General features: G+C 40.3%; 1 protein-coding gene across 3 annotated transcripts in view; it reads right to left on the bottom strand.

Annotated features, from left to right (window-relative positions):
• Nucleotides 1-1,001: 1,001 nt before the first annotated feature.
• The window catches only part of KCNN2 (potassium calcium-activated channel subfamily N member 2), a 462,735-nt gene continuing 450,639 nt past the window's right edge, over nt 1,002-13,097 (bottom strand). For all 3 annotated transcript variants that reach the window (XM_078067612.1, XM_078067611.1, XM_078067613.1), the window contains 3 exons: nt 10,971-11,098; nt 4,636-4,705; nt 1,002-1,604 (listed from right to left, as the gene is read on the bottom strand). In XM_078067612.1, coding sequence (XP_077923738.1) covers nt 1,314-1,604; nt 4,636-4,705; nt 10,971-11,098 — 489 coding nt within the window. In that variant the 3' untranslated portion in view covers nt 1,002-1,313. The remainder of the gene's footprint in view (nt 1,605-4,635; nt 4,706-10,970; nt 11,099-13,097) is intronic.

The raw sequence follows: 13,097 nt of genomic DNA on the forward strand, positions 1-13,097 counted from the left end.
AGTATGGTGTAAAATAAAGGGGAAGAGGGCAAAAGCAGATTTTCTGAAAATGTGGAGTAAATTTTAGGTTAGGCCAATCCAAGGTTGAAGAACTGTCTAAATCGTGCCTTACTTTTGTGATGTGTTACCCCTGCTACTGTAGATCAGCTCTTCTGGTAGGCTCTGGAGACCATGAGCAGGTGAGGGAATTCCACACTGCTATCCCCTCTAAGATGGTTCTTCTAAACCCAGTCAATTCTTAAAGTAAATTTGGAAAGAGATGTGCTGGCCACATTTAACCACCCTGTTCCCTTTCCCTGCAACTGACCTTAACCAGCTATGAAACAAGTGTGATAGAACGCATGAAATTGACAAGGTGCCATTTACTTCCTTGTACCAAATACACAAGTAGAGACTAAGAGGGGACCATTTGCCAGGTGATAATGGACATGTTGAGTTAGGCTCATGTATGTCCATTATGCTGTTAGGGACTATGCAAACAGATGCATGTATGAATACGCATGGAATCCAAACCAAGCGCATCACGGGCCTCCCATAATAAACAAATATAAGGGAAAAGATGAAATAACTGGTTTAGACCAAAAAGTCTTCAATATCAGTTCACAGACAGTAGTGTACCCTGATAACTTTCTTTAAATACATTTCCTGGTAAACTGGGAATAAAATAATTCCAGAAAGCATCTGGTCTATATATATGCTTTGATGTAACAGCTCCACCTTCCAGATAATTTGGAAATAAACGCAATTAGAAACTAGACACTGTAAACTCAACAAGAATAGTAAGCTCCCTGTGTCAAATGGATGTGACTGTAACATTTTGTAATGGGGGAGCATCTTAGTGAATGGAGTACAGGGTGATTGAAAGTCTTCTTCCAACCAGCCAGACTCTGGGTAATGAAAGTTATCAACGTGTATCAGGTGATAACCAGTCATCTTAGCTTGAAAACAATGTGAGAACTGAACCTTTAGAAATGTCAAGTGACCAAACAAGTATGTGCAGAAATTAACTTTTTTTTTTATTATAGATCATATAATGTAGTAGTAAAGTTTGTTTGAAGTGCATGAATAAAAAGTTAGTGAAATTACAGGAGGAACAATCTATATAGCAATAATAGGTGCATTCCTTGTGCATCTGAAAGGAAAAGAAAAAGAGTTTTCACTCATTTTGGCCTAAAACTTAGTGTCAGGTTCCCAGGATTCTGACATCAGAACCCGGATAACGCTGATTAGAACCATAGGGGCTTTACAATAAAAGCTAAAATATTGACCATATGATGGCAAAAAGTCTTATTTTGTGGTTGACTGATTCTCTTCTAGCTACTCTCTGATGAAGTCGGTGGCGCTGTGGAGGAGGACCGCCGTCGCCTGGACGAGGACCGGGACCGCTCGGCATTGTCGTAGCTGACGTGCTTGTCGTAATTCTCCATCTGAGCCTCGATGAAATCTCTCTGCTGTTGCCTGATGGTCTGGCTGATGAGCCCAGGGAGGGCATGGATGCTGCCAATCAGAGTCTCTAGTTTTGTCTCCACGGTAACGATCCTCTTCTCAAAGTCTTCACTCCGTTCATTTAGGTCGGAAATCATGTCATACATGATGTTCTGGGTCTACAAAACAGGATGGGAGACAGATAAGGAAACCAAGGACTAAGGTTTCAGGACACTGGCCCTGGAAGCAAACTGTCAACTCTCCAAGTCTGAGGGTTGGATTCCTTTTGGTGGCACACAAAGAAATAGGGGCATCAGCTGATGGAGCACTTGACTTTGCAAAGCAGATTTAGGATGTCTGTTCAATGCCAGGATTTAGAAATGTAGGATCTTTGGGGCCCCTGGGTGGCTCAGTCGGTTGAGCCTCTGACTCTTGATTTTGGCTCAGTTTGTGATCTCAGGGTCGTGAGATCAAGCCCCACACCTTGGGCTCTGCACTGGATGGAGAGCCTGCTTAAGATTCTCTCCCTTCCCCCCCACACCCTCCCCCTCCTAAAAATATGTAAGATTTTAGGCCTTAACCTGATCCAGTTGCAGAAAATGTCATACAGGTTTGCTGGTGGTATGCCCCATGATTTTTGGTGGTGTCGAGACAAAGTTGTGATTTAATATTTGTGTAGATTTCTTAATAGCAGTTACAAAAGTTAGCACGTCACATTCGTTTTGCAACATGTAATACTTATTAGGGCAAGGGTAATTTTTAAAATGAAGCAGATTTAAAGAATAATCATAATAGTACACAGAAGGTACTGGACTGTAGCAAAAATTTTGAAGGTGGAATATGAAGGACGTTTAGGACAAACTAATTTAGTCAAGTAATTTAGTAACTTAAAGCAAGAAAAAATTCTGAATGATCTTTTGTGGCCCTAGGTTTCAAATTACAGGCTCTCCGTTGGGTAAAAGCATTTTGAGAGGTAAAAAGTTGGGGGGAGATTAAGTTACCAGTCTACCCTGTTAGCTATGGGTTTATCAGAGCTGAGTGGTTTGAAAGAGGAAAATGTTTTTTGTTCTCTAGCGAATCTTGAAATTGTCTTGATGAGAGGCTTTTCATAACTTGGACTCCCAGTTATGTTTCTGGAGGGAACTGAGAGACCAGGAAGAAGGGAAGGACGGGCACACGAATCTCTTTCCATTGATCCTTTTCCCAAGTTTCAAAACCTTTGTTGAAGCTGTCCATCCCTCTATCTTATTTCCCTCTATTAAATGTGCTCTTACCTGCTTACTAACCTCTTAATGATGATAAATGAACTGATTAAGAGAGTTACTATTCAGGACACAGACACTTAGTTTGAGCTTGGTCATGGAGACAGAGCACATTAACTTTATTTTTTACTACATAGTCTTGAGAATATGGGAGCAACATCCACTCACTCAAAAATACTGAACCCTTATGGCACAACAGCTCTGTAGCTGTAATAATAAGCATGGTACTCAAGAAATAATTTGAAAGAAATAGCGCAGCACATATCTGTGAGCATCCTGCCTTATAGACAGACTCCTGAAGTGACACTATATAGTGCAGATTTATAATATTAAATTAATTATATATAGTAAAATGTTATATTATTTCCAAGTGGTCTGCTTTATTTACCCAATTTTTTTATCATTTGGCCTTGGAGTGATGTAAGAGTCTGCCCCATCTTTGTTCAAGACGTGTCCATTTGAGAGCCACGTGTGTAAATATTAATTGAGAACATTTTCGAGTCTCATGTGTGCTGCCCATCTTCAATGCACAACATATGCTCTCCTGGGGGTAAGTCATTGAATTCTTCACTTACCTTCTATTTGTAAGGCCTCAAATATTCACTTTTTACATATTTATATTGCATGTGTCACTGATATGCATTAAGACAAATATAATGTCGTTGTGTTATTTCACGAGGCTAGAATAAATAGGTGTAATTTTCCTAGTGATACTGGAGGCTTTATATAAGACAAACAACAGGATGTACAGATCCAACTGAGAGTTGTCCCTTTATTTTTTTATTATTTTTTTAAAGATTTATTTATTTGTTTTGAGAGAGAGCGAGCATGCGCAGGGAGGGGAAGAGGGAGAGAGAGAATCTCCAACAGCCTCCCTGCTGAGTGCAGAGCCCAATGCAGGGCTTGATCTCACAACCCTGAGATTATGACCTGAGCCGGAGTCAAGAGTCCAATGCTTAACCGACTGAGCCACCCAGGTGCCCCTAGAGAGAGTTGCCCCTTTGAAAGCATTCGTGTTAAAAGGTTGAGAACTGGGGCACCTGGGTGGCTCAGTCGTTAAGCGTCCACCTTCGGCTCAGGTCGTGATCCCAGGGTCCTGGGATCGAGCCCCGCATCGGGCTTCCTGCTCCGCGGGAAGCCTGCTTCTCCCTCTCCCACTCCCCCTGCTTGTGTTCCCTCTCTAGCTGTCTTTCTCTCTGTCAAATAAATAAGATCTTAAAAAAAAAAAAAAAAAGGTTGAGAACTTCCACATGATGCCTCCTTTGGAATTAGCTCAGGAAAATGGAAGGTTGTCATTGTGGGCAAATATTCATATTTTTAAAGTGGAGTTGACTTGAGAGGAACAAGCAAAAATCAACCAGATAAATCTTGTGAGTGTGACAGAAGAATCAAGGGACCATTAATGTGCTTTGTAAAAAGTACTATGATTTTTTAAATAATGAAAAAAGAATCCTAAATTATAAAAACTGATTCTCTTTTTTTTGGAAAGATGATTCTCATGTTACGATGTAATTTTTTTTTTTTTTAAATTTCAACATTGCAGTCTTCTGAGTGGGCTTAAAATAAATAAAAAAATAATTTTATTGCTGAGTCCTATGTAGCCCTGAACGTCATGGTCAAACCCAGGATGTAGTTCTGTTCTCAAAGGGATGAGACTGAATGACAAATATGAAACCCAATGGTATTGTCTCATATTCCACTTATGTTTCTTACTGTATTTTCAAGCCCCTGTAAGTAGGAAGGCTTTTAGAATGGGGGTTGAATAATTTATGTAGGGAAAGAGCATATGAAGGAAGAGTTTTAGGAAAATTCTGTTAAGTTGGGTTTAGGGTGGTTTATTGGCTTGATGAAGCAAGTTTGGGGTGTCCTCCTCCCAAAGCACGATCAGTTACTATGCAGTGCTTCATTCCAACAGACCTCATCACGAGGGCTGAGACCCCAAGCTTACCTTGGCCAGGTCCACCAAGGTATTGGCTTGGTCATTTAGTTTCCTCTGCTCCATCTTTACACTTCTTAATCTAAAAGACAGAATCTGAAGTCAGAAGGGCTCCTTCCTTTCTACTGCTCTCATACGCCTTCCAAAGAGCATGCATAAAATTGACAAGAGCAAAGAACTGCATGGATAATGCCTTGAATATTTGGGGTCAAGTCCAAACTGGTTATGTATCTGGTACAATGAGAAGCATGCTTCCCCAACACCGCAAAAAAGGAAAGGAGTGAGAGAGAGAGAGAGAGAGAGAGAGAGAGAGAGAGAAAGAGATGAGGTGTCCTTAGGACAACTATTTACCAGGGAGTTAAAAGTTGAACGGAGTAAGGCTCATAAGGATTTAACCATATGAGAAAAGTCAAAACATTCCTTAAAATCCCAGTATCGTTTCAAATAGACATAGGAAGAAATAGGCAAAGCGACGACAATTTCATCAATGTTGGAGCAGTGAGCACCTTCCTATGCCTACATGACTAGATACGGGGCATAGCCCTGTTCAGCTGGAGATGGATTGGGTTAGGTATTTGAACCTGATGAAACACAGTGATAAGTGAGATTCTTATTAGCAAAAAGAAAGCTTTTATTCAACCAGCAGCAAGATAACTCAAAACACATAATTCTCTTATTCTTCCTTGTGTTTCCCTTGACTTTTATCTTAAACTGCCATGAATTTGAAGGGAAGCCAGACCATTTCCTTGGGAGAATTTCCCTTAATTTTTTATTGTAGATAAAAGTCAGCGGACAATTAAAATGTCTGACAGATGGGACCACTACTTGTAAAGTTACTTTTAGATACTTTGAAATATCATTGCATATATCTGATTGACAGTCAAACGACCACTGGTTTTTTTTTTTTTAAATCTTTCTGAATGACAACTCTTACTATTCCTTAACTTATTTACTATAATATTTTAAAAAAATATTTATTCATTGCTTACTCTGTACCAAGAAATGAAGATTTTCCAACAGGAGACAAGTGGTTTATTGTTCTTTAAGCCAACGATTCAGAGCCATGCTCCAGGAGAGGAGCAAGTCTCTCTCAGCTACTTAGTTAAAAAAAAAAAAAAAGTCCCTGCTAACCTTTTTGCCTTGATGACACGTTGTTTGTAAAGTATAGTGTTGATGTTGGAGAGTCATCTTGATAATTTCCCAATTTAAATGAAAGGTAATTACAAAAAAGGGATAAAAAATTCACAGGGCAAGATTTTACTGCCAGGGAGATTTTTGCAACAAATGTTCATGATGCACAGGGATTTTGTTTTGAAACTATGATATCCAATATGTCCCCAAATCTGCTTGACAGTGAAGATAGAGTTCCTTCTGCCAGTATGGGTTTAACTGACACCTGCCTATAACACGATATTTAACCATCCAAAACAGCTTAAGGTTATAACATATCATTGCAAGTCTGTGTTTCTCTATTAGAATGCTTGGAACTCAGTTAATTGGCTCCTTTCTGTGCTATTCTAGAGATGGAATATGTTTAAGTGTAAAAGAAATTTACAAATATGTATTTAAATCTAACACGTCGTTGAGATAGGTTTCTCTAAGTAGTTACAAGGATTACAGTTCTTGTGTCTGCCTTTTAAAAACAAGTCCCTTCCCTCCCCCTGCCAAAAAAAAAAAAAACCCCTTGAAACATGTGTGGGGTCATTCTACAGAAATGTACTAGAGAAAACAAAGGGGCCAGACATGGACTCCATTCTCCCTGGACCTAATTTGACCTTCAGTTTCTTAATGGAGGAAACGAATAGGGTTAGGTGAGGACAGTGGTTCTGAAGTGCTGGATTTATACCAGCAGAGGTGTTCTAGATGGCCAAGTGACACGCAAACAAGAAGACCTTAAATACTAAACCAGATGGAGAGACAGTTCTCTTTAATTCTCTTCCAATTCATGATTATTACAGGAAAAATGTCTCAGGCTGGTTCTATCCCGTTTTTATCTCCCAACACCTGCTAGTCTCTCCTTTCTGAAAAAAGAGAGAGCAGGATTTCAGCTGAGAGCTTTCTGCAGGCAACGGTCCGTGGCTAGAATTCAACGCCAGTGTTGCAGTTGTTGGCTAATGCTGCCTTTACCTCTCTTTGCTGGGAATGGTTTTTTGGTTTTTTCATTTTGGTTTGTTTTTGTTTTTGTTTTTTAGCCATTTTGTGATAGAGACTTACATCAAGCTTTGTTTTCAGATTTAAGTAATAGGAGAGTCGGCACATGAATGACCCAAGTTTGGGGAACCAGATCAGAAGCCTCCAGCAACTAGTGAGTGCAGGCAAAGTCCTGAGCTTGGCCGGTCCCGCGGAAGGGCCAGAGTGCTGGTCCCTTCGCTGAGGTGAGTACTCTGTCTTCCAAACAGTGAAGCCTAATTTGCTTCTCTTGAATTCCTATATTATGTTTCTGACAGTAGAATTTTGCCCATTTTCTTTTCCACTAATCCGGAAAGCTGACGTAGAGCAGCCTATTCGATTGGAATCCCCTGAGCTACTTGCACTTAAATCATCTTGCCTTGCTGCTTCTGAGACTGCCTGAACCATAGAACTGGCAGAAAAAAAGCCTACTTAAAGCTTCAGCTGTCAGAATAAAAGGTAAAAGGTGTGTGTTTTACTTCCCTTCCCCCCGCCCCCCAAAAGAAGAATAAGGAACATATGTTGACTTCTTCCTTGTGAACTTCACTTATCACAGGAAAAGATCATGATTTTGGATCACATTTCCATAGCAGCAATCAGACTACTAAAATTCACAAATAAAGGATCCACTTGGGTGCATGCAGCCAGTAGAAAATTCTGCAAATGTTGAGGGGAGCGGCTCACACAACTTACTTCCGAGCTCTATTTTCATTTTGTTGAAATAAAAAGACAAAACAAAAGAAAAGAAACTGTAAAATATTCTGGAACAAAATAACAGCGTGGTGTTCAATTGTGCACAGGGGGCTCGATTCATTGGCGGAAAGATCCTGTTAAGGTTCTGCAGGATTTTGGCACAGTGATCACAGAAAAACACTGTTCAATTATATTAGCATCCTTCACTGCTGAGAGACTGCCTCACCCGAAACACAGCGCTTTCTCCAGAACGAAGGTTCAGAAGGAAGAACCTCTACCAGGTCATTATGGCCTCTTTGATACTCGATGTCCAAGTAAACTACAAGACCCATTTTGGTCTAATATGAATGTCATAGGGACAATAGTCTCAACAATGGGATTATAATGTCAGTGTTTCTTGGAGGGGGTACATCTACTCCGAGTTGGGGCTGTTCAGAAGCCTGGCTTTCTGAAAGGTGGGTAATCCAAAAACTCAGCATCAGAGAAATTCTGTTTACTGAATTTCTCGGCTCCAAGACAAGTTCATGTTGATTGCTGGGTCTGTAGTTGAGATAGAAGAATGATACACTTTAAAAGAGTTAATGCTGATACCAGAAAAAGTGCTCAAAGGTCTACAGGCACAGAATGCTTCCTGGCACTAAGTGATGATCCCTAAAGACAGATCTGTTACTGGAAAGAGGACAGAGCCTGGAGAAGCAGGCATCTACTGGAGACTAGGGAGGCCATGTGTCAGGGAGAGACGCTGGGAAGAGGGGAGTCCAGATCGAGCTCCAGAAAAGCTCTCAGGACAAATCAGAGGATGGGAGAGGCCAGCAGAGCTCTAGCCAATGAAATTATAAATCTGTGTCTGAATAGTGGGCAATGGGAGCCTTGCCCTGAAGAATCGAGCCCTGTGTGCTTTCCTGCATGACTTCACTCACTCACTCAAAATGAGAGATTAGGCACGATTAGAATAATCTAGCCAAAACCCAGCCCATATAAATGTCCAGTTGTACTTCTTAATTTTTTTTTTTTTACAAAGTATAAGTACCCTCCCACCTCAAAGGAAATCAGATAACCCCAAGACTAAGTTATAAAACAATTTAGAACATTTGCGTTGCTCGAAGCTGATCTACTTCAGAACTACATTGTTGCTACTGAAGAAACAGAATGAGAAATGTCTGCAAGAAGCAGAAGAATCATGAATGGTTTCCTCTGTTATGCTATCCCAGAGCAGGATTCTGGAAGGCCCATGTAAGCTATACCTTGAACCCCTTAAGAGTGGGTCCGTGCACCTTCTAGAAATCTAACAATTGCTTAGGGGCAATTTTTCAACTTCGCTTCCCCCAATAATTTTTTCTGACATACTATAAAAATTTTCAAACCTGTGGCAAAGTTGAAAAAAATTTACAGTGAACACCCCTAAGCTGCCCCCACCTGCCCCAAGATTGGAGCATGAGTGCATTTTGCGACAAGATAGATAAAAATATAAATACCCACCATTCACATGTGGCTACAAAATTATTACAGAAACCATCAAAGCAGTTTTTCCAATAGTTTTGTTATATAAAAACTTATCAATGGCACCCAAGGACACTCACATTTCATTTTCTATTTAATAGGTACATCACACTGACAGAAAGGGTTATAAATATGATCCCAGAGGAAATGGCATGTGTGGTTGCTAGACCCATAGACTGACCACACCTGCCCACACACACAAAGGTAAGTTTTGTGTGTTTTTTTTTTAATATACCTGAACAATATAAGTTCGTATTGAAATATTAAAAGTACAAAGGATGATTCTCCACAGTATGGAGAAATCTTGGATGAATGTTGGGTTTCTATGTGGTACACTTGTGGGGGTGTAGGAATGGCCACTCTACCAGGAGAGGGGTACCCGGGGACCCTTGAGGAGGCAGCCTGTCCTCAGAGGTGAAGGCTCAGTGTCTCTCCGGGGACTCGCTCTCTTAGTCTAAACTTTAAGGAATCAAGATGTGGAGGCTCCTAGGGGGTGGTATTTGGTTATAAAGGTAGCCGTGATCTCCAGCAAGCAGTTTCTTCTTGGGAGCCAGATCTGATCCGGTGTCCCTCTGTGTTTCCCTTTTACACATTCCCAGACTTGGACAGAGTATTATCTTAAAATTCTAGCCTTTCCTTACAATGGGATAAAAAGCATAGTTGGGGGCCCAGTGTGACATCCCAGAGCTAAAGGGGAAATGATGTCACTTTGGGGCTGGTGGCAGCAAGAACATGACTAAAGCGCTCTGAGGAGCCATGAGGGCGGGCTCTACTGTACTGTATGTGTGGAGTCTCCATTTTAGATCTCACAGTGCCTGGATTTTATTCTCATTATGGTAGTAATTTCTACACAGAGTCCACATTGTGAGTGCTAGCTATTTAGAAACGCACAGTTGGAGGGAGAAGTGAAAGGGTAGCCCTTGAATGCTGAGTGATTTCCGAGAGACTCTCAGTATAATATATTAGGTATGTGCTACCTGAGGATATACAATAAAAACTCCAGCTTCAGAGCTTTCTGGTCTACCACACTAGGCAGCTCCGAGAAAGACACATCTTGCCATCTAATCAGGATACCCAGTGTGTTGACCTACCTTTCCATGATTCCCCTGGTAGGCTGCATGAGGAAAGCTACTGTTCTGGCCCATCCATGGGACAGATCTGCTCTTCCCCACACAGAAATGGCATGGACTTAAGAGCAAGGCTGTGCAGCCTCAAGATGGATGCCCACATGAATGTACTTACGGTAAGGATGCTGCCAGCCTGAGGGAGAAAAATTGGTGCTTTCAAGTCATTATTGAAACTCACTACAGAGGCATTTGTCCTTTAAAAGTCTATGATGGTTATATACAGTGTTACAACAAAATGGTGTGAAGAACTTCAACAAACTGAATAATGGTGGTCTGGATAAAGTCAGAATAATGGTGGAAGAGTGTAAGGTCTGCAGGCACTATAAAATCTATAATGAACACGGAGTGTATAGAAAATCCCCCAAGTCCTGAGTAAAGACTCATTTAAAAATGCAAGTATTAAATCAAGCGTCTATACTATCTTCATAGAAACATGTTGGCAGGGTGTTAAAAACAAAATCCAGACAGGTCATAAAATAGTTAATGTTTGTCAAGATTTTGCAGTAGACACAAACTAAACATCCTAGAGCAAACTAGATGAATAATTAAGCTATAGTAGGAAATACAATTGCAACTGAAAATATTGTTTCTAAAGAGAGAACCTGAGAAGACATTTTAGTTAATACAGTAAATGACGATTCTCCCCCATAATGAATGATTTTTTTAGTCCTAAAAAGAACTGACAATCTTCTCAGCATTTCATTTGTGGAATTACTAAAATGCCAAATAATGTCTTCTGGGCACAGATATGACAGTGTTTTCTTCTTTCTTCTCTCACGAGAGAAGAATGACCAAGTGTGAGAATTTAGACCCAGAGCTACACAAGCAGGAAGGCAACAAATGAGAAATGGTACTTACTGGTGAATAGCTTGCAAGAATTTTCGTTGATGTTTTCTTACTTTTGCATGATCTATCTTTTTTACTAGCTTTGTATTTTTGTAAATTAGCCATGTTTCCCTGAGTACATTGGCAGCTGCGTTTTTAACCTGTTAAGAAAACAAACAACAAATTCAAATCAAAACCACATTGAGATACCACCTTACACCAGTTAGAATGGCAAAAATGGACAGGGAAAGAAACAACAAATGTTGGAGAGGTTGTGGAGAAAGGGGAACCCTCTTACACTGTTGGTGGGAATGCAAGTTGGTACAGCCACTTTGGAAAACAGTGTGGAGGTTCCTCAAGAAGTTAAAAATAGAGCTACCCTATGACCCAGCAATTGCACTACTGGGTATTTACCCCAAAGACACAGATGTAGTGAAAAGAAGGGCCATATGCACCCCAATGTTCACAGCAGCAATGTCCGCAATAGCCAAACTGTGGAAAGAGCCGAGATGCCCTTCAACAGATGAATGGATAAAGAAGATGTGGTCCATATAACAATGAAATATTACTCAGCCATCAGAAAGGATGAATACCCAACTTTTACATCAACATGGATGGGACTGGAGGAGATTATGCTAAGTGAAGTAAGTCAAGCAGAGAAAGTCAATTATCATATGGTTTCACTTATTTGTGGAACATAAGGAATAGCATGGAGGACATTAGGAGAAGGAAGGGAAAAATGAAGGGCGGGAATTGGAGGGAGAGATGAACCATGAGAGACTATGGACTCTGAGAAACAAACTGAGGGTTTTAGAGAGGAGGGGTGGGTTAGGAGATGGGTTAGCCCGGTGATGGGTATTAAAGAGGGCATGTATTGAATGGAGCACTGGGTGTTACATGCAAACAATGAATCATGGAACACTACATCAAAAACTAATGATGTAATGTATGGTGATTAACATAACATAATAGTAATTAAAAAAAAAACCCCAAAACCAAAAAAAAACTAATGATGTATGGTGACTAACATAATAAAATTAAAAAAAAAAAAAAAAGAAAACAAACGAACACAACTGTTGATAAATTCCAGAGCAGAATCCTTTGCAACGTAGCTGGGGGGGTTCATATTTGTCATCTGAATGATCATGGTAAGTTCTAGCTCATTGAGTAACTGTTTCTCAAAAAAAAAAATGTGTCTTGAATCTGAGCCTGTTAAAAAGTACCTGTTTCTGTCTTGGGACCACATTTAAAATGGAATATTAGGGAGGTACTGACCTATTTCTGGGCTAAACTCTACCCCTCAGGAACCTTTTTATTCAACCAGTTTTTTTTTTTTTTTTTTTAAAGAAATCAAGAGGAGCTTGTGACCTGTCTGGCAACACTAGGGGGGAAAAAAGGTGCTGATTTCCCCACCCTGTATTGTAATTGTTATCCCCATGTTCTTCATTTCCCTGGAGGAAGGCAAAATGCCAGAAGGCCAAGGTGAATCTTGTCTCTTGCAAGCTTGTTTGGTATTTTTGGCTGCAAAACGACAGGAAGGGCATGTTTCCACTGCTCAGTGTCCAAGCAGCCCTATTCTTCTGCCCTCCTGGGGTGACTTAGCAAACTGTATGCCTGTTAGCATATTTTAATGAACTGACAGAGTCTATGTTGTTGCGATTTTGTTGGTTAATTTTGTTGGTTAATTTAAGTATGCTGCATTTCAAATGGATGAGACAAACCTAAAGGATGTAAGTGTTTCAGTAACACAGCCAAGGCCTAGTGTAGCTGATGGGAGGTGAAAATACTTCCTAGTAATATTCAAGCACTTTCTTTCTTTCTTTCTTTTTTAAATTGTTTATTGTTTTATGTTAATCACCATACATTTCATCATTAGTTTTTGATGTAGTGTTCCATGATTCGTTGTTTGTGTATAATACCCAGTGCTCCATGCAGAACGTGCCCTCTTTAATACCCATCACCAGGCAAGTACTCATGGATCAACTTCTTTGAGTAAGTCATTAATAATTAGCCTAAGTGAAACCTCTGGGTCATCATACCTTGCACTATGAGCAAGAAAGCACTTTCTTGATTAGCATCTTCAACAATTCCTGGAACCTGATAAAGGCCAGCCAAGGCCAAGTTTGGCCTCTCCCTTGCTCATAGTGCAAGGTATGATGA

The sequence above is a fragment of the Halichoerus grypus genome, chromosome 2 (assembly GCF_964656455.1).
Source record: "Halichoerus grypus chromosome 2, mHalGry1.hap1.1, whole genome shotgun sequence".
NCBI lineage: Eukaryota > Metazoa > Chordata > Mammalia > Carnivora > Phocidae > Halichoerus > Halichoerus grypus.